This window comes from Lepidothrix coronata, unplaced genomic scaffold (assembly GCF_001604755.1).
Source record: "Lepidothrix coronata isolate B3197 unplaced genomic scaffold, Lepidothrix_coronata-1.0 Scaffold215, whole genome shotgun sequence".
Taxonomy (NCBI): domain Eukaryota; kingdom Metazoa; phylum Chordata; class Aves; order Passeriformes; family Pipridae; genus Lepidothrix; species Lepidothrix coronata.
In genome coordinates this window covers 321,368-344,128 of record NW_016690395.1, presented here as the reverse complement: position 1 = coordinate 344,128, position 22,761 = coordinate 321,368, and the positions used below count along the sequence as shown (strand labels likewise).

General features: G+C 42.3%; 1 protein-coding gene across 1 annotated transcript in view; it reads right to left on the bottom strand.

The window, feature by feature from the left end:
* Window positions 1–14,855, bottom strand: part of ARHGEF38 (Rho guanine nucleotide exchange factor 38) — a 36,414-nt gene extending 21,559 nt beyond the window's left edge. Inside the window, exons 1-3 of the mRNA XM_017833505.1 lie at window positions 14,669–14,855; window positions 4,565–4,740; window positions 1,903–2,026 (exon numbers count right to left, since the gene is read on the bottom strand). Coding sequence (XP_017688994.1) covers window positions 1,903–2,026; window positions 4,565–4,740; window positions 14,669–14,855 — 487 coding nt within the window. The remainder of the gene's footprint in view (window positions 1–1,902; window positions 2,027–4,564; window positions 4,741–14,668) is intronic.
* Between the last annotated feature and the right edge of the window lie 7,906 nt (window positions 14,856–22,761).

The following is a 22,761-nucleotide window of genomic DNA, read 5'->3' as shown; positions in this document are numbered from 1 at the left end:
ACACACTCCAAGGGCACATTTTATGCAGTCCAACCACAAAGGGCATCTCTCAAACCACAGGAACAGGCTACAGCCAGTCTGAAGTAAGGCCTCTTGAAATGTTAGTATGGATACCAGCTCCTTAGCAGAAACTCTTTAAATCTGCAAGTCTGCTCCTATTGGACATTAATACTTGTCAGTGCGGACATAGCCTAAGTGTGGAGAACATAGGCTAAAATAAGACATGAATGTAAGCAACCACATTGTTTTGGTTTCAAAGCGCTGTATTAGCAGTTCTCCTCAATCTCTCCATGATTGGGTTGCCTTCCAAAGTATGATACTTCAATGCAAGATATTTAAAAACATTAAACATGAGGGAATATGATGGATGTGTTAAAACATTCTCGGCCCGGTTTTACTATAGGCTGGCTTCAACAACTTTTACACTGATTGTTAAGATCCCCCAAAAAAATTACCTTGATGTAGTTTTACAGGACAATAAACCTACTAACTTACTGCTTATAGTGATGCAGTTATTCTCCCTGCTTTTGTCTCAGCCTTTGAAAGAATGTCTCACACCTTATTTGACAGCTTTTTCCCTACTATAGCTTAGCCAACTCTGTGATCCACAATACCATACATTTTCATGGTTCTTTGTCTGATTCTGGAGAAATACACCTAATAGATGGATGAAATTGTTTGTCTTTACTTCTGGATGTGACAGGGAACTAATAGGATGATTCTCTTGGCTGTGAGAAAGGCACTTCCTGCTAGAATAGAACATTGCTTATTAAGAGTATGACTCATCATGATGCACTTTCACTGAAATACCGCCAAACAACAGACGTGTCAAACTACGTTAAGCTGTTGCCTTGGCAAACCTGACTGAGACGTGCTAGGATTAATACTTTTCCCAAGCCTCATACGCTTTAATATCATGTTTCTTAGTCAAGTGGCAACCAATATTTTTTACCCCCTTATTCACGAGAAGAGGGGTACTTTCTATAATGTGTTACCTGTGGTATGTGGTCAGTTTAGGGAAGAAAGAACCTCCCTGACCTCTGAATCACAGCTGGAAGTTTTTTAAACTAAACTGTCTGACTTTTCACTAAAGTAAATTAAATATTCTCACCTGATCCCTTAGGATGGCTCACCTAGCGCCTCTGCACTGAAGAAGCAGTTATAGGAAACCTAATGAGTGGTAACTTCTTAAATCTCTCCAGCTGCACCAGAATGTCAAGTGAATCATAGCCTTAACATTCATGGCCTGGCCTGTAGAACTTGTGACTGCTGTGACATATCCAGGGCCAACCCGTTTGCTGAAAATACCCATAATCCCTACAGACATTCCTACACAGAATCCCACAAACTTCAGATTCATTACAGCTTTCTTTACTGTCCAAGTCCCTACTAAGCACACTTAACCGCCTCTTACATGAACTGTGTCTCCAGTGGATACATGTTTACAGTGTTGGGGCGGGGGAGGGGGTGGTAGTGTCATATGGCATCCTTGTTATTCCAATCATTTTTAATGCTTTTCCTGAATGGCATAACAATGAGTATGCATTACAAGAGTTGGTATAAGCATGAGTGGATTTAGGAAGGCAATATCAAACTCGACAAAAAGGATCTTATCAGTAAGTTGTATAACTCAGTGCTGCAGGTTTTACTCATTCTAAACTCATTTTCTCTTTCCTTCCTCCCCTTCAACATCCAGATGGATGGAAAAAAGAGCATCATAATCCTACAAGTACAGTAGAACAACTGGACAGGTTTCACATGTCATTTCTCCTGTGTCATTATGGACAGCTTCTGGGAGGGATACTGGGGAGGAAGTCAAGTCTGATGAGAGTGGAGGACAGGAGAGAGTTACGTTTATTCTTTCATGTAGCTTTGTAGAACTCAAGAGGACGGTAAACATACCGATTATTTGCATGGGTGGCTCCACATCTGTTGTGGCTTCTTCCAACAATGACAGCAGTTTGGCTGATACTTGATGGACCAATTCAATGTTGCTAAACAAGCCATCCACGTCAAAGCGAGCAATCTAATGGAATACAAATATTAAGCAGCTACTGACAAAGGATAAAGAAGGACATTGTGTATTACAGACCTTCTCTTGCTATGCCCTGACTGTTCAACACTCCAGGAAGCACCACTTCTGCAAAACCTCATATAAACATCCTCCTTGTGATTTCAAGGACACATATACAGTTTCCAGATTACTATAATACGGTTGACGCAGTTAACAAAGGGTATGTTATCAAGTGCTTTTAACCTTTATTTTGAACTATCCCTAATCTGAAAGTGTTTACCTGGGAAGGAAATAAATATTATCATCTGAATAAAGAAAAGATCCTTAGCTGGCTTTGAAATGTTTGTTTACTTTCCCACTGAGGAAAACAATAGTTGACAATGGGTTTTATTCCCTGATTACCACTCACTAACAGAGGCTGTTACATAAACTCAGACCTTGGCACTTCGGTGCCAGCTAACAGGTACAATGACTTCTAGAAAGCCAGTATCATTTTAAGTTAGTTGTCCTATAAATCCAAGAATACAATCAAGATCATATAATTTCCACTAAAACAAACACATTTATCATTTTGCGTATTAATATAACCTAACGAGCTTCCTACAGAGCCTAGGCACACAATATGGGCTTCAATGAACTGTATCAATTTATACCAACAGAAAATTTGGTACTGTGTCCCTACTCATTTTAGAGGAAGTAAAAAATTTCCAGGACACATATTTTTCGTTGCACAGCAGGGCAATAGTTACTATCTGGGGACAACTGGAGATAGCCAGCGGTAATTTGCTAATATTGAGAACAAAGACAAGACCAATTTCATCATCCATATTAATACCCTCGAAACCTACCTCGCCATTTGGAACAGAATTGCTGATTTACATAGCAGCTTAGCAGATGCCAGGAGGATCAAATTGCACGCTATTGTAACAGAATCAGAAAAATACTTCCAGTACTAATGCAGTTAATTTCTTTAGAAATATTATAGGGACTAAAACATGTTTTATCCATTTGGAAATATGAAACAAATTCATTGTTAGGCCAGTTTTCTAAAAGCTATCCTTCTCTAAACACATTACAAACTTTCAATGTGGTAGTTTATCTGAAAACTAGCCTTAAAACCATATAATATTCTTTAAAACCTTTCAAAAATGCAGACGTTATTACATTAAGAGAGTTATAATCTCTACATTACTTCTCCTGTATACATCTAGCACAGGACTTCTGACCTACTCCCCAGAACAATGTCTACATATATCCAAACTATGCTGTGTATGGACACTTACACAGGTTAACACAGAATGAATGGTTTCAGTTGACTGAAAATGAGCAAAAGAATACAGCACATTTGTCAAAAATCTCAAGTTCAGCCAGACAATACTCTTGTTCAGTGCTGGCCAGGCTGGGGAGGGAATCAAGTGGAGACTACTAAGTAGATGAACAAGTGAGGAGGAAGAAGTCAAGAACTCCTTAAAGTTATGTCATCAGAGGCCAGCTTTTCTGAAAATGGGTTATTCTTCTGAAAATGGGTTATTCTTCCGAAAATGGGTTGGAACAAATTCCGACAGAGTTTTAGGAATGAAAAAAGGTCCTGCAGGAGTTTAAACAGCACAGAGTTCAGCTGACCACAGCGTTTCCCGAAGAGGCATTGTCAATGTCACCTAAAGACACTTTGGCCTCTGCACCTATATTTTATCACCAGTTTCATAAGAAACCCTACATAAAGAGAACCTGGGTTAAGGTCTATTTAAAATTATTTTTATTCCATATTTGCAGCAGATATAATTAGTGTAGCCTCTCTGAATGCTATATTTCAGGCCCCAAAAATACAAATCTTTCTCTTCACAATCTCTTCTATTCCCAGCTTTCAGCTTCACCATTTTCCTACAAATTGAAATACTGTTGAGGAAAAGGTGCTCTTTGAAGTCTCAGCTAAAAAAGAAAATGGCTATCATTGGCCTAATGAGATCTTTTGCCTGAAAGATAGTTTATGAGCCTTCCTTCTTAAATGTATCTTTTCCGTGTAGAGTGCAAATTTCCCAAGTGCTCGATGGCCTCTCAAGCATGGTGTTTATCCACCACAGCTGTCTGAAAGGATGGATAAAGTTATCCTAACAACTGAATTTAAACTTGATGCAGAGGTTCATTCCATTCCAGTTTCTATTGTAGAAAAAATCTTGGTTTTATTAGTTGTTACTGCTTTTCGAGGTACCAGTAAAGGTCTGCCAGGGCATGTAAGAAAAGTTATAACTACAGAGCGGTATGGAGAGCTGGAAGCTGCTGTTGCAGCCCACAGGAAGGTATATAGCATCCAAGCTGGCCTCTGGGCGAGTACCTCATGCAGGCTTTATGCAAAGGCAGCACAAGTGTCAGGAGCATATCTGACCTTCCTCTCTCCTCACCAGAGCCCTGACATATCACTTTCTGGAGCGCCAGCTCCAGCACCATGTCACTCTCGTGCTGGCACTTGTGCTTGCATTAAGACTGTCCAAAAGAATGTGGGTGAGTTGAGACCTTGACATCACTACCTTGTCCTCCACCCCCAGCACTCACCTGCTTGTTTCTCAGGGGCTGAATCACTTCCTTGATGCAAAGGTCCAAGTTGCTGATATAGTCTTTCTCGGTCTGCATGAGTTCTGCAATGATTTTCACCCTCTTGGCCATCATGCGTCTACTGACTTGTTCTTCATCCTCCTGTGGCGAGGTGGCCACCTGTGGGGCCATTTTTTCTGTTTAAAAGAGAGAGAAATTCGTAAGAGTGTACAAAGCTTGCCCTGCACAACCATGGGTGGGGAAACATATCTGGTGCCTGCTGGAAATTCCCAAATCACCATGGAGAGCAGGAAAAGAAGCATAAGAAGTGGCAAACCCAAATCAGACTGAGTGTCATTCCATCTCCTTCCTCTAAAAGTGGACATGGATTTGGGGAAGGAAACTGCCCCTTTGGCATTAAGAGGATAACCCATCACCAGCTCCCCCAGCTTAGATGTTATGTATTGGGCAGAAATTTTCTGTGGAGCCCAGGAAAGCCTGATCTTTGTTACACTGAAGTTCAAGGATAGCTGATGCCCTTCTACTCCTTTGAAAACACAGTCTTGGTCTGACATCTATTATGATTTGGAGGACGGGAAAAATATATTCTGTGAAATAAAAAGGCTGCCTACCATAAAAAAGCTTCACAATAATAACCTTTGTTTTGTACAATGTAACATTGAGTCTATTCATGGGAAATAGAGGGCAGCAAGTACTGGAAGACAAACTTTCAAATGAAGGCAATGTTAGTAACAATAATGATGAATCCTCTAATTCTGTTTAAAAATAATCTTTTGAAAGAGGCAAAGGAATTAAAGGACAATATGAGAAAACCTTTAATGATCAATAACAAACGTTTCTTGGAACAACAGAGATCATTGAGATCAGGACATTCTTAACTGTTTTTCAATACTTAGCACCTAGAATATCTGATTTGTTTCAAATACATGAAAATGCAAGCTAGTTTTCTACAGATGGGTAATTTACGTACACTACAGGACCTACACACAACCTACTTATCTGTAATGATGGTTTTCCCATTTTCTGGTTTGTAAGCCAACCTGCAGAGATTCATGTCAGCTGTAAAAAGGGCACTGAGTTTTATCTCTGTACGCTGACAATCTAATCTGTATTTTTCATGAGGAAACACACATACACACAAAACCAAAACATTAAAAAAAAAAGTGAAATACTTCAGAGGCTATTCTGGTGTTTTTCTGCTAGCCACAAGATGGTGCAGAGTACCAACAAAGATGCACATATCATTAGGTGCTCAAGTCTGCATTACCCAGGTCGAGCTTTGACTACATGGGCTTTTATCACTCAGCGGCGAAGGATGGGAATCTCTGCTGAGGATCAGACTGCTACACCTTTGTGTAAACTTCTTGTAGGGAGTGGAACGAATAATGAGAAAACAGCAAGCAGTATCAGGTGCTTTGCTCACTGACAGCCAATACTGCAGTTGTTTGAACTGATGGTCGAGGGTGAGGCCATGAGCACTCAAGTGAGAATTGAACAGCATGAGGTCACCAGTACAACACCGGCCAAGGCTGTAGATGATAACCTGGAGCTGGACTTATGGGAAAGCTAATCAGCTTTCAGGACAGAGAGCCTCGAGCCATCTTCCAACACGAGGTGTAAAATATAATAAATCCAATGTATCATCTTCCCCAACCCTTTCTACAATTATGCTGACCACTGATATTCAGAAAAGACAGGTTTGTTATTAATACTTCTCTCACCAGGTTTTGTAGTGAGACTGATGTGACCACAGTTCTTTTCAAATAGCTGCTCTGAGACTGCACCTCTATCTCTATACCACTAGTTTTAAACAGTGAGGACAAAGAACCCAAAGAAACTGGGGCAGGGGCGGGCTGATTTTTTTAAAACCTTTTTGTGTTTAGATGTACTTTTCACGTCTGAGTTTTTAGCCTTGAAGTCTGTATATAATAGGCACGAACAGTTTGTCCTCAGATAATAAAATGGAAACATGAAGAGGATGTCTCCCCTCCACAAGGTCTTGGATATCAAAAGAATTTTAAGCTGAATTTTGCCCCAGTGAGTCTGTGCTGGTGTGAGCCCATGAACTGTACAGGAGCTTGTGCGGCTGCAGAGCTCATACACCAAAGGTGCTGTGTGCTGGATAAAACAAACTCTGCCCTTACGTTAGTGAGGAGAGCAAAACTGGTACCAGTATCACTTCACAGCTCCCTCTGAGAAAGTTTCTGCTAGGGTTGCAGAATGAGACCACCTTGCCTGCTGCTGATGTGCTAAACCAGCAGATACTTTTTCCTCCAAAAACTCATAGTATGTAACCACACTTATAAATTCACAAGGAACCACATGAACAATACATTTCTATTCCAGTTCTGCACCAAAATCAAGACTTTTCTTGAGATTGGTTGTGAAAATGTTAGCATGCATGTAGCCGTATGTGAAAGTTTGGGGCAGCTCCTGAGAAAGTGCAGAAAGAACCAGACATCCTGGAAGATCTCAGACATGTTGTTTGCTCTCTGATACAGAACTGTTATGGTATCAGATGGAATTTTAAGGTAAGCACGAGATGGTGTACAAAAGAACTTTCTAATCTCTTATTCTGGTGACAGGGGAGGGCATGTGACTTCAGGCTGGAAGTCACAATCCCTTGAGAGGCTGTTCTTTCAGTTTATGCCATTAGATCTCCCTGATCAAATTTGATTCTTGAATTATGTCAGGGCTCATCTATTATCTTTATTGCATGATAGATAATAATGTGAGGAAAGAAAAGCTATCCTCAACAGGAAGAAATAATCATGAGAAATATCAGTTAGATGCTGTTTCCTTATAGAAAACATGTTTTTTAATAAATGTTTCCTTTTGTTAAATGTAATATAATTTTCCATTTTCACTCAATATGTTCAGTTTTTCATTTCAGGCATATCTGTCTCTACAGAATGCAATAGCAAGTTCCTGAAGTGATGATTACAGCCCAAACGTATGATTTCATGTTCAGCTGATTGCTTTTGACCAGTTTGAGAACATTAGTATCTTGCTGAAATCCTTGTGGAGTAAGTGAAAGTTTAATGAATGCACAAACAGCAAGTGCATATCTGGAATATAAGCACATTCATTTCTACCTGGTAATGTGTACCAGCCCTGGAACAGTTGAAGAGAGAGGATTAACAGGAAGAGATATCACTGAGGATTAACTATTACATTAAGAATTTGACTCATTCGTCCTTAGAGATGCCAGGTTGAGAAAAATGAAAAATAGTCCATTGAATGATATATTAAACAGTCGCACCTTAAGCCCAGTTTACAAAAAACTAGGTGGTACTTTTAGTAGGCATAAAAATAAAAAGTAGAATGCAATGTTTGAATTGTTGCTCTGTGATGTCACCTATCTGCAGGAGTCACCTTTCTAGAGGACTTTGCTTTGGTGAGGAAGGTGATGACTTTGGTTTTCCAGCTGCGTATTGAAGTACATGGCTTTAAGTTGCACTCAACAACTCACTATGCGATGGCATGAACAAAGCAGCCACATGTCTTACAAAAGCAGTTTCTTGCAAGTGTGAAGTCTAAAGATATCCCCCAGATGGAGACATGCCACAATGCAGTGAGAGCATGGAGGAACAGAGCTTGCAATGTGCAAATGCAGCAGCCCTTCTCTAGGCTCAGGGGAGGTATTGGGAGACGCACAGCAAGTGACTGGAGGAACAGCCATAGCAGGTTTGCAAGACCTATGCATGCAAATTTCCCTGGTTTCCACACCTAGAGAGTGAGAAGCTTCAAGAGGTCTCCTCTATCTATCCTTCCAGGTAAGATGGTCTGGTTGGGTATTACATCCACCCCTGGGGAGGGAACCCAGGTTTCTCCCTATTGAACGCTTCCCATGTGGAACTGATGGTACTGGCACAAAATACAAGAATGAGTACGGTGATGTCGGTGAATGGAGTGACTAACAGGCCTTTCCATTCCTTAGGCAGCATTCGGAGGATGCCACACTTGCACTGCACAGATATGGGGATTTTACCTGGCACAAGGGAGTGGTGAAGGCACAAGTTATCAAGGTATAACAAACAAATTATAGCATTACTGTGTTTTCACGTGTAAAACATGGGGCTCGTATCACCCTGGATAAAGTTATTCCTCTGTGAAAGCAAGTCCTCAGATAGCCTGTACCCTCAGATAACCTAACTATTACACACAGGAATGTACACCAGCTTTTATCAGCTGGATTTGGGAATGAAATGCAGGCAGCCAAGTTTAGAGACTGCTGCTGTGGCAGCTTTCCTCTCCCTCCTCACACAGTCTCTCCAGATCTGCCTTCTACACCCCTGCTTCTGCTGGAGATGCTGGGAAGGCTGCGGGCCACAGGGACACTGGGATCCTTGGAAGTGAGGGAGCCTGAAATAGGACAAGCAGTGGGGAAGGATGAAGTGTCCCACTGTGCGCAAAAGAAGTGCATTACAGGAGCCAACACACAATGAATTTTACATCAGATGCCCCTCCCCTTGTGAGGGATCAATTCATAAGGGATGTCCTCACAGTTTCGCACTGGAGTTGTTACGGTGCAAACATGGTGTGAATTACACTGCTGAACTCTAGGTTGGGCATTGAAATAGGAAAGGATTGGGAGAGGTTTGTAGAAAACCTCTTTTTTTTTTCTGACTCAGAGAGGTGTATAACAGCAGCATTGTTCAGAAACAGGTTTGTTGTGTACAGGCTGTGAGCTAGACACGCAAAAAGCCCCTTTTCTGAACCCAGCAGGAAAGCACTGCAGGACCAGAATGACCTTGCACCTGTATTCCTGGGCAACAGGTCTGCTTATAAAATCTGCATCAGAGATTTCCTTGCAATTAGGTCATTTGATCTTTGATCATTTTTCTGTTCCATAAAGTACAGAAAATATTTACATTCAATGCGAAGGTTCTTTCTTCAATTCCTTGACAGCAGACTGCTTTAATTATGTGTGTGCTGACAGGACTACAGAGAGCTCCCATGTGACCACTGTGGAAGGGAAGAAAGCTTATCATCAGGTGACAGAAGAATGCCCTCATTGTTAGTGCCAATACTTACAAATAAACCTTTCCAGTGTGTCATATACCAGCATAAATATACCACTCCTGCAGCACTGAGCTAGTATGTTAATAAAGTAAGAACTGAGGAAGGGTTATATCTGAACCTCTTCCCCTGGGACACACATACCTTAAGATCTGGGGTGGATTAGGTGTACAAGCTGTGAGCTGTGTGGCCCACGATGCAAAGTATCCCAATTAATAAAATGTTTGCTAACATGCTCAGAGGAGGATCCGTAAAGCTCCTTGGGTCCTAGTCTTCACTCCTTTACCCGGGCTGCTGTTACTAGTTATGCTGTGGTAGCTCCTAAGAGTCCTGAGCCACACAGCACTTCTTGTTGTGCTAAATGCTGTGCAAACACAGTGGCACAAAATGGATTCTGCTCTGAAAAGATGAGCTCATTTCCCAGCCTGACTGCCACTGCAATAAGTTCAAGGAATAACTCCAGCTTTATTGCAGAGAAAGTTAGCAGAATAAGATTCTCCAAGCTCAAATTTGCATGGGAGAAAATAAAAGTATTTGTTAGATCGTGACTTCTCATCACAGGGCACAAGGGAGTATTTTCACTGAACCATCTCCTGCGCTTCAGGAAATAATCTGGACTTTTACTCCTTACTGTACTTTAGTAAACCAGCTGCTCCAAAGATCATTGGATGCATACATTTTGCAGTAAAATAGGATATTTCATTATCTACATTGCAGTCCATAGAAAATTAATCAGTAAGTACAGCACAAAGCAAATAAGGAACTAAAAAAGGCGCAGAGGATCTTTACTTCTAGTGGGAGGTACCAGAAGCTGAGTGCATGAGCAGCCCATGCAGGAAGGAGTGGTGAGCTCTGCAAGCAGGGAGGAGGATGGGATGGAGAAAGTAGCCCTGCTCGAGGAGCAAAGGGGGATGAGTTGCCTCTGACTGGGCTTTTGTATACCAAGGGATAGCACCTTTTCAGGAATTTGTATAATTTCACAGGTTTCTGCATCATTTCTGGAGTTGGTTATTTCTCATAGCTACATTAGACACAGAAAACACATGGCATTCTGGATTCAGACACAAGCTCTGAGGCAGTATACTATGATAGCTGTGTGATTTGAATCACTGTCTATTACAGGTATGTCACTGATGCATTTTAAATTGAAATGTGTGTAAATCATTTACCAGGCCAATTGACCCATTCACAGCAACAGTTATAAAGGAGTTAATATGTAATAATTTGTAAGACAAGGAGTATTACCAAGGCAGGCATTGTCTTGCTGAACACTGCAAATGTGATCTTTGATTCCTTCAGGAAACCCACCATTTTCTACCGTTCATTTTTCACAGCAAGCACAAGTTTGGCATATGGTTATTACCAAAAACCAGCAATCTGTCCAAAACCTAACAGACAGTGAACTAATGCTTTAAATTCCTTTTTGTGGTCTGCCCTTTTTGTTTATTAGTATCTATCCCCATGACACATTGTATGTTAATCTGCCCTGATCTTGCAAATATTTATGTGCCAGTAACTACATCAAGCAAACCCCTTTTACCAAAATACATAGGTACTCACAGACTGGAAGCTTTAGATTAATTCAAAGACTGATCCCAACATTAATATAATACATAAATATTAATATAGCTACTTTTAAAGCTGCTGCTGACGGATTTTCTCTGTAGAAAAGAGAACAACTCTTACCAACTAAACAGCTATAGATAATACATTTGAATACAGAGGTGTTAAATACCACTTCATGCCACTGCTTATGGAGACCAGCTAGTTCTTCATGCCTCTGGAAAATACAAATGTGCAGAATTTTCTAGTGAATGCAGAGCAGAGCAATGCATAGAAATGTCACAGGAGCTCTGTCTTAGCTCTTGTAATACTATTTCTACATCCACCACAAATGCTAGTAAATATATCTTCCTTAACCCCATTCTTTCCTCTTCAGAAAACTGATGCTTCTGTCCAGCTAATGGAAGAAAAAAAATGTATATGGCTCGATCAAGGTATTCCTGGACTCACCTAAGACTGCAACTACAACCTGGGTTCTAAATGCCTGCATGGTTGTATCATCAACCTGACATTTGATAGCAATCACCTTATTTTCCTCTATCTAAAATGGGGCTGCAGGCATTTGGTTATCTCACAGGATGAGCTGAAGTAGAGGCACTAATGCTTGCCAAGCTCCTTGAGAATATAATAGTTACTTTGCATCTTATTTCCTTTTTAAAAAGAGGAAAGTCGGGAGGTGTTGCATGGCCATTCACACCAGATTAGGTATTGAATAGATGTATCCAGTATAGTAATTAACCATGAAAATGCTTTCTTGTATTCTAATGATTCCTTAATTTTAAAGTGAAAAACACTTGCAGAAGTTTTCACCTTTGACAATGCCTTTGTACTTGTGTTTGTAGACTGACAGAGCAAACCACCTGGATTACCCTGGAGATCTGGGTAGTAGGCTCTTTCTCACTCTTTATAGAAAACATTTTGGATTCTGCATAAAATAGCAAAACTTCAGTAAAATCCAAGGGCAGAAACTGAATTCTCAGGAGTTTTTATGCTTGTCTTCTTGTTCTCTTGTTTTTGTTTGGGTTTGGTTTGGTTTAAAGGCTTTTATTTGGGGACCTATGTTTCCAATACACTAAGCAGTACTTTGAACATGTACTTCAGAGCTGCTGGAAATGGCTATAGGGGACAACAGCCTAGTTCTTACTCAGGGAACCCTTTAAAGCACACAAAGGGCTGGAAGGGCCCTTGAGAGATGTCTCACCCATGCTTCACCTTGCACAAATGTACTGCAATGCTGAAGTAGGCACTAGGATGTGTAAGGACACCTTGGTTCTCCTGCTCTGCCAAGGTTGCCTGCCACTAGCAGAGGTGAGGGTCCTGAAGCCCCTTGACTTTTAGCTGTGGAAACCTGCCCCACTCGGAAAAGATTCCTTTCTGCAGAGTTTGTTGCTGTTGCATCTCTTTCTCTTACACCTCCTTGTCTGTGCTAATACCAACCCCAGCTCTGCAGACTATGTGTTAGAAAACATATTAACAGGAGACTATAGGAGGGAGCGGCAACTAAACACTGAATTTTTCCCGAAATTTGTATGGGAAGCAAGTGCAAATTACCATTTGTTTTTTTCTTTTACAAAGCATTTACCATTCACGGGTGATCAGAAAGTCCTGACCTAGTGATACACAACAGACTACTTGTCACCAACAGAGCCTGGGTTTACTTAACAGGAATGGAAAACTCAAAAGCTTTGTGCCAACAAAACCACTTCCCTCACCCTGAAGTGAGCTGCTTTGCATTCAAGTACTACTGAGAAAAACGAAGAAAATAAAGGTGTAGGATCATAGCACATTTTCAGCATTGGCAGGCAGCACGTTAGGTCCGGGATCCGTGATCGTTATCAGATTCAGGCACATCTAGCTCAGGAAAATTTGATCCAGGTCAGGCCTTGGCACACAGCTGCATTTCTTTCTATGGCAACTGTAAATATACTTCATGGGAATTTCTACTGCCTTTGTATTTTCACTCTGAGGACAGGCAACCTCTAATCCAGTATAAAGCCAGCAGGTACCTTGTTAACCCATCATTGTTTTTCTCGAACAAAAAGAAGCAAGCGGAGTGAGCCGATACCGGACCAGTGCTTTGCAATATGTGGCCGCGGCAGTCTCAGCTGGTGGCAGGAGCTGTAAAGCTGGATTTACCGTCTCCTTGGAATGCTGCCATAAACATAACCTCACAGTCTGCCATGACTTCCTAGGCTTCCCCACCTCCTTTGCTTCAGATTTTAAACAGGAGACATTCATGGCATGGATACAGCCATCATGAGACAGAAAGATCTCACACTTTTTGCTGGATACTGCTCTGATAACCTTGACCTCACCTGGACAACCCCATTCACGAGTTACAAACTGTTTTGGTAGGACGTTTGCCAGGAGCTTGCCTGCTCAGCCACAGCAATCCATGCCTGTGCCCTGAAACACCCCCACCAGATCCCTGAAGAACAGGCCTGACTTAACTGAATATTTTTCATCTCATTGATTAGCTATCAAGAGGAGGGAACAGCATAATTGATGAACCACTCTGTTGTTCTCAGCATATGCAGCCCCCATAGAAAACCTATTATTTTCAGGCTTATTACTTTATTTTCTGCTTTTGTTGTCTTTCTGAAGCAATGCTACTTCCTAATTAAGTGCATCAAAACCGCAATACAAGTATTTTTCTATTTTATTTCCCCATAAAGGATTATGGTCGCAAGAGTAACTGCCACTAGGTAGTTATATGACTATTAGTAATACACACAGCATAATAATACTCAAACCCTGCATTTGTGATGGGACCCTGTTGTTAAAAGACCCTGGAAACCCACAGGAATTCATCGGTTCGTGTTCCAGAGCGCTCTCAGAAATAGCCATTCACATTCTTCATGCTTTTCCTCAATTTGTGGCATCACATTTAATTTTTGATTGACAAGCCCAATACTGGCATACTTTACTACACTTTGTAGTCCAGATGCAATCTGGTTATTTGAAAAGAAACCCTCTCCATAATGGTATAATTTGAATCAGATTATCCATCCAAACATGTATTTGGACATACTTAGTTCAGGCTTGTACAAACCATGCAGCAGATAAACACATTATAAATCCTGATATTTTTAACTGAGAAAAAAAATGTCCTTGATGCTTCTAATGACTTGGCATAAAATCCACTTGGTACAACAGCCAACGACAGACAGGACAGAGGCATTCTATTTTCACATAACAGTTTGTGCTGCAAATGCATTCTGGTGATGAACGAGAAAGATCTTGGTTGCATATGCGTTTTGCAGAACTCAGCAAAACCTTGGATTATATTTTGTGTCCTGTCTACACAACACTATTTAGAAAAGTTAGGGGAAACATTTCACACCCTGGAGGTGAGGGGCAAACGTGAGAGGGGCCATTGCTTATTCGGACTGTGAGTGCATGGGGGCAGAGATGACCATTCCCTTCTTTATCTCAAGGCTGCAGCCTGGAGGGCACTGAGATACCACCCCAGCTCAGAGCATCCCTAGCAGCAGAGCACCAAACAGGCTTCCCCAGTACCTTGTAGTTTCTGGCTGTACTCTGTCCTGTCGGACTGACTCCTCCTCAAGGTGCCATGGTCCCCGGCGGTGGCGGTGCTCTCCACCACGGGCTCTGTCCTCCTCCTCTCCCCCATGTACAGCTTATTCCTCAGCAGGGCCAAATTCCTCTTCCTTCCCCCCACGCCTTCCTTCCCCGGACAGTCCATGCTCGCCACAGACAGCCTTGCTTGGTGGTGGTGGTGATGGCAGGGTGGGCAACAGCTTGATTTTCAGGGAGGTGAACTCACCGCCCAGGTGAAGGCTGGTTGCTTTAGGCTTGGTTTTGGAGCAGGGCTCCCCAGGCTCCGCAGGGCCCCAGGCTCAGCCCTGCCACCTGTGCCGGAGCAGCTCCACCCCCGGGAAGGTGACGCCCCAGGCAGCGTTTGCATTCACCTGCCTTGTGTTCAAGCACGCCTGGCGGGGCCGCTTTCAGGGCCAGCCCCAAACCGCAGCCATTCACGGATCCTTTCCTGCTTCAGGGCACCCTCCTCGCCCCGCCGCACGGCCGTGGGTGCCGGCACCCCGAAGAGGGAATTGCATCCTCCTGGCTTTCTAGCAGAGAGATGCCCGAGTGTGACAGGGCACTGCCACACTTTCACCAGACCCCTTCCCTCTGTGCACTGCAGGGGCAGTGGGAAGCAGAGGCAAGGCAAACGGGAAGGGGAGGTCAGCCACCACCTTCACCCTCACTCCTCCTTCCCCTGGGCTAATGCCCAACCGGCAGCCTGGTCAGGACCCCAAACTGAGTTGCATCTGCCAGTCCCTCGATCCCACTGAAAGGTGTAGCTTTTGGGCTGGAAACTCCGGATCTACAGGTTTGAAAAGAGACCAATCCCTCAGGCCAATGAAGAGAAGGGCTGAGAGGGAGACAAAAGCCCCTCTGGAAGGTGGCAAGCAGTGTGGAGCTGACACTTGTCTCAAACCAGGCTCTGTCCTGCTTTACACTACGCACAGAGAGGCCAGAGCCAAGGCAATGCCTGCCAAGGACCTGTGAAGGTTGCTGTAACAAACCACCATGCTCTGATGGCTGAGGAACTGGACACCAAAACACCTGTTTGTCATACCTCTGGATCAGCCCCTGGAAGAGATCTTATTATCCTGTCTGTTAGCAATGGCCTCTGGCACACACGTACTGTCTAGTGATCCTCTGTAGCGCTGGTCTAATCAAGCTCATGTCAAAACAGCAGGAGTTGCTGGCATCTAAGCTTGGACCAGACTTATCCTGGAAAAAGCCCCAACAGCCATCAGTAGCAATCACTGCTGCTGCTGTGATACCCAACCCTGTGGCCCTCGCTGCCACAGGAAACGCCTGGTGGGAGCCCCGTGGTGCAACCTAATCGGTGTCAGTCTCACACACAGTCATTGCCGCAGCATCTGCCAGGGGACAAACTAATGTCCCTCTGACAGATGCTGGCAGAGCTTATGGCTTTAGCACTGCCACACTGTGTCCCTGAAGGGCTATCTAGTAAAAAACAAGTGGCGATGAAACGTAGTAGTGTAACCTCGTTTCCAACTTTTATTTTTCTTTACAAAGCTGGTTCTGTGATGCAACCTCCTGATCAAAGACCTTCATTTCTACTCAGCAGTGAAAGGAAAAGGTTATGAAACTGTTAAGCAATTTACTACGTCAAATTGCAGCACCATGCCAGTGCTGCACAAAGTGTCCAGCCCAAACAGAGTCTGGCAGAAGAATAAAATGTGAGGGAAATACTTGGAAGACTTTGTGCTCACACAGAGAAGTCACATATTACATAGGCAATTCATGTGTTACGTCTTGCCTCCTCTCTGATATTTCCTAAGAAACTCTTTATTCTGCAAGTCAGACCACAAAAGTTCCTTGAAAGGCAGAACAGTGGTGACAGCAGGGAGAGGCGTAGGCAGGGACAGATTGGTGACATACTTCTGACAAGCATCAAAGCCCCAGCAACAAGTAGTACACAGATTAAGATGTGAGTTGAGGAAAATCAACCACCTCATTTCCTCACGCTGGGACTTAGGGAGGAGCTTTTTTTGAAGCAATGGCTTGGCATTCATTGAGGGTGGTAAAACTGGTTTAAACAGTCACCACCCTGATTGCCCCTCTTCCCCAGATGATTTTGTTCCCATTCTTGCTGCAGGGTGTAAACACACGAATTTGAGATGAGATGGAGGAACTGATCTGGCAGAAAACTCCCTCCCTCACCCCTTTTCCTGGGGCTATTTTCCATCTGGATCTGTGTTCCTGATTAGTTCATCACCCAGCTACGAAAGAAGTTGTGGCAGCTTGAGGCAGGGGATGACTCAGGGATCTGAGCAGCTGTGGGTAGGACTAATGGTTGCTTAAACCAGGGTCACCCAGAGAAGGTATCTTCCCCTACCAGGATTTTACAGTGTCATGCATTTCGGAAGAGACAGGTCCCATCATTTACATGAGATTTCATTATATTTATTTAAATTAAGATGGTTTGGGGGAGAACTGAGGAATGTATTTTGGCCAGGTGGAGGTGGAAAAACAAACTTTATTAAAGTCTTGGCTTTGTAGGCTCTGCCACAATATGCAGTGCTACAGCCAAGATAGGATATAGTAAAGTTTGCTCAGGTGTTTATTACGACAGCAACCTACCCACATGCAAAAGTGGTCTTCTTCCTCAACTCAGTCACAGGGTGTGAAAAGGTGTGTGTTCATTCAGCAAGGCAATTATTATGGGGAAAGCCAGCTGTACTTTGCTGCTGCTGTTGTACTTGCAATGGTTTACTTGGCTTCAGAGAGCAGCGTTATTTCAGAGGCTGCCAGGAGCCCAGAGCAGGCTTACAAAACAGTTTAGAAACGTACATAAGTACTTTCTGCAAAATTCAAAATACCTCCTCTGTGCCACTCAGCATGGAAAAGGCTGAAAATAGCATGTCTTCTGTAATATTCCAAATGAAGGGGATACATTCAGGACCAGTGGCTTCCCTATCCCCTCTGAACAGAGGGAGGCTTGAGACATGACTTATCCATCGTCACATTAAATCCCATCATTGTTTTACACTAGAGGATTGTGCCTGTGCAATCAGCAGGAGAAATATGTAAAAACAATCAGATGTGCATTTGAGTAAGGTACCCCTATAAACTCTTATTAGTGTTTACCAAACTTTATTTGGGCTATAACAAAATGCCACAGAAAGCACAGTAAGAACTGCATGTGAAGTACTTGACTTCAGCTGCCATAGCTGCCATGCACAACAGTATGAACAACCGTCTCTCAATTTCGAGTTATTACCACTCTCTTCTGGCCCCAGTGACAACTGATGGGCAAGCAGTATCAAAGTCAGTAATCCATAAGACAAGAAGGAATATTTGACATCTGTGTGGACAAAATGCTCATTTTACAATTAATGTGAAAATCTCTTTAACCACTCTATGTGGTGCTCATTTAATTCTACAAAGTAAACTGGAATCCAGTTGATGCGAGCACTCACATAGGAGTTATTTGCATGGAAGCCACCCTGCTTAGGAGACAGAACAGGTGCTGGTGTCAACACAGAAAATATTGGCATTGTGTTCCCAAGCAACTGTATTAGGCACATATAAGAGCTTATTGTTGCAAGGTCTGTGCTAACCTTTATCTCAGTCCTGAGCTATAAATGAACCAGGAGCGCCATCAAGACTGATGGCCATTAAGTAAGCAAACAATTACTTGTTTTCTTGTAATGCCTCACAGCTGTTACAAAAGATTTCTTTATAACTTAGTATCCCCAAGGATACATGAAAACTGCTGGTGTGGGTTGACTACTGTGCCTGTTCCCTTAGAGGGGAGGCACAGACCACCGCTGGAGTCCTGCGGCAATAGGACAGGACCCGCATTTTCAAGTTTGTTCACTGCAATGGCCAGCACAGCCACCAAGTGAAAAGACAGTCTCAATCTGCAGCTGCAGGGTGAATTCACCAGCCAGTACCAGTATTGCTCAGGTAAAGAGATAACATTTAACAGGCAGTGGAGAAGCAGAAAGGTACCATGGTACTGTTGCAGAAAGCTGTCCTACCCTCCTCACAGATGGAGCTCAACAGCAAAGAACGCAGATGTCTCTACAGCTGCCTGCCTCCATACAGAGAAGCCAAAGTGCCTATAAAAGCAAGCCTGTATCTCTTGTCACTCTGCATGAGTCATAGCAAAGATGTCTTCTGAGGGACAAAACGTTTAGGCTTTGATAAGAACAATCATGGGTAAGGCCCACCGAGGACTCTGAGCACTGGAAAGTTGCTGGTACGTACGCCCTACCTGCTTGCAACCATACTGGTAAGATAAGAGAGTGACAGGTGGGGATAAAAGCAATAAAAAGAGAAGGCTTAAGGACAGGTAAAACTGGAGTCTACACACTGATTTTTCACAATGAATGAATCAAAATTACTTTGAAATATACATAGAAAAAAACCACTTCAAACACCTTTCAATAGTACAAAAAGAGAAAAAAGCCTGTCTTGTAGGTGAAAAGTTATTTAGTGTGGCAGTCTCACCTTCACTCTTACTGTTGATCTTGCCAGACTGGTGATTCCTGTAGAGAAACAGGTCTTTAGAAGTAAGTGCACAGCGATAATTTCTTTTAGCCCTGTCTACAGTATTTCTTGTCTAAATATTTGTAGGAAAAATTCATAAGGTACATGCCTGCCGGGGCTCAGGCTAGGCTGCTGATATTTCTAAGAAGGGATGGCTCAACCTTTCAAGCTATGCAATCCATCTTCTCCAACTGCTGTGATGCTTTTTTACTCCAAACAAAGCCTCTGCTCCAGTTTACACATACAAAAGGCTGACACGTTTTCTGCCTATAGAGGGGGACCCGTCTCTCAAATCAAAACACCTGCCAGAGAGGAGAAGGGATGCTGAGAGAAGGGTCGGCAGGGCTTGCATTGTCCTTGCAGTGCCTGTGGATCTGTCACTATCCAGCTGGGCTTTGTGTAGGTCTGTGAAACAATCTCGGAGCTGGGCCAGCTCCCAAAGGCGGACATCTAAGGGCAGTGCTGCTTTGAAAGGGCTAGGAGGTGAGAAGGAGAAGGAACTTGCTAGGAAACTGAGCAGCCCTTTGATTTCTTCAGAGTTACAGCTGCGTAGTTATTTTCTAAGGAAAATAAACTGACTCTGTTGATCAAGTAGATGGCACTGTGATATCAAAGCTAATAAGGAAAGACAAGCAAGTGAACGAGGCACAGGTAAAAGAACAGGAAGATGAATCTTTATTATTTATTATGTTTCAATGTAAAATAGGGGGGCGTAGAAATTACCAAAGGTGAAATATTTTCTCTAGGAATCTTTGAGAACCTTATGTCTGGCAATTCACAAATCAAGATGGGAATGGAGCCAAAAAATTATTACGAACAACAGGCAAGATTTTCCTTTTAAGTCCCTATTTTGAATGATTACAGATTTGCAGCTTCACAATAAAACTTCATATTTCCAGACAGTATTTTTATATCATGAACTGGAGCCTTTTTTCCCCTCTCTTTATTTGTGTTTATGCACTTATGTGAAAGAATCAATGAAAGAATGAACAGGAAAAGATACTATTTCGTGATTTCTGTTTTGTGATGGGGAAGCTGCCTTGGGTATTGAAGATAAGAGTCTTAAAAAAAAAAAGTTTTAGTTTTTAATCACAAACAAGTTTTGATGAGAGTTAGGGTAGGCTGAAAATCCTTGGTTCACAGAGCTTAAAATAAACTTAATACAGATGTCTAAGAGGAAAAAAATTGCCATAGCCACAAAACGTGACTCAGCCATGGTGTCTTGGCCTCAGGATAGCCAAATCGCTTCCTAGGCAGAGGTCCAGAGAAGCTAAGTCTGGCAAGTGAATCCTAACATACAGTACGGGGAGCCTAAACAAAAAGCATGGTTAAAAAATAAACAAACATCTCAGATAAACAATTTATTCAGAAAAATCCAGGATGTAAACTTGACGTCTTCCTACACATGGTAATGTAAATCCAAATTTTGCATAAATACAGAGCATCAGTCTCTTTAAAGCAATTGGGTTGCTGACGTGAATTCACCCCTAGAAAAAAAAAGGGTTCGCAGTCTGACCCAGGGTACTTAGTTTCTTTGGGATAGGAGTCTGTGTTTTTATTCACATTGAGAGGGAAAGTAACATAACTTGACAAACCTAATTCTAGTTACTGAAATAGAAGATTATTCCTCTTAGCAAGATGATGTAGTGTTTTGTTGCCATCAGGCATTAATCCGTGAGCAAAATGCAAATACGTGTGTGAGTAGGCTGCGCGTAGACATCCTCTCTAGATGTCCTCTCCCAGATCCAGCGGTGCCAATGAAAGAGGTTACTGAGTCCCACAACTGATCCTCCTCCTCCTGCTGCAGACTGTCAGTGCACAGATCTGCAGGAGGAGTGGTTCATGCTCCTTAACTTGCTTTAGCTGTAAAGCAGCCTGACTAACTTAGCCCAACCTCTCTAAGCTGCCTCAGCTGGTCTTGCTTGTCTTGGTCTGATCTAGGGAGCACTGGTAGGAGTGCTTGGTGAGATGGTGATGGCTGAACAAGGAAACACTGGCAAGCAAGTGCAAGCAGCGACCTGTTCCACAGAGGTGGTTGGACAGGGAGGGTGGCTATCCTCCTGCTGGCCTCTTGCACACACATAGCAGCAAAACAGAAGGCTGGCAGGAATTGATTCCTTCAGATTAATGGTCTTATAAGCCATGGAGATAGAAGTTCTATTACAGCAAAATGTAACGATAATGATGTGATCACCAGTCAAGAGCGAATGCACTGAAATAGCACATAGTGGTACTAATGAAATTCTTCAAAGCGTTATTAGCTGAAAAGATGAAAATTATTTTCATTCGGGAGGATGGGTGTCTAAATTATAATACAATGTTTTCTGTATTTAATTTGCACAGCATTTTCATGGGCAAAACCCTTAATTTTAAAATATATAGGTATGTATATAAAAATTTATCTAAAATAAATGTAAATGTACACTGCAGAGTACAAACTTTTAAAGAAAGGATGTCCTTCAGGCTTAGATGATTATATTGTTGCTGAGTTTTTGCTATACTCCAGTGGCATTTTGCGGGAATGAGATTCACCCCTGTGCAGAGGGCAACCATAAAACCTAACTACCATGTAAGTCCTACTTAAGTCTTAAGGATCTTGTTCTAATTCCATTGAAATAAATAGCAATATTTTTGTTGTTTTTCAGTGGGAGCTGTTTCAAGGTCAACAAATGGGATCGGTCCTATAAATGCCTATTGCTGGCCCAATTGGAATCATACTACAAGGATCTGGATGTAAAATGCTTGGGAATGAATGTGAAAAAAATCCCTTGGTAGTAAAAGACTTGGTAATTCTGGACAATTTGCTTAAGGTAAATACTGGAACAAAAACATTAATCTGTTTCAAAGATTCAAGGATGTTAGGTAGATTTATTCTAATCAGGAAGCTGTCTTACCCAAATACGACTTGAGGAGTTGTGTGCATACTTCTGCCATATTCTGTGTAATATAATGCACAATACTGAAAAATACAGTAAAACCTATTTAAAGCACTATTATTTCTTCAGTAGTAGGGTAATTTTGGATACCTCAGAGTCCTAAAATGTCATGTTCTCTGCTCTGGCAGCATTAACAAGGTTTCTGTGTGGTTTTCTGCTGTATCATCTACCCTTGCTAGGTAACATAATGGCATCAATCTATGCATCTAAACAGTACCTGCACAGAAACTTGTTTATACTTTATAAATTAAAAATGAAGTGCTTCACAGCCCATTTCCCATTACAGATGAGAGAGCTTTAGGTAAGACCATGTTCACAACACAAAGCAATGGAGAACTCTGTGCTCAGACTTTGTGCATCTTACAGGGACTCCTGGCCACTGCAACGTATTTCACTTTCAAGCTTGTATAGGGAAATAAATATATATTGGACTCCTACTACAATAACCTTGCACCCAACTGCTAGCTTTGCAAGTGTAAAAGTATTGTGTGCGTGCTCAGTAAGTGATTTTCAAAGGTTCTGACGTTCCATAAATGAAATCCAGATTCCTCAGAACTAAGCAGAGGCAGAAGGCTAGGCCTGTGGCACGTCTCCTTTTAACCTTGCCCATTTCAGCAGCAG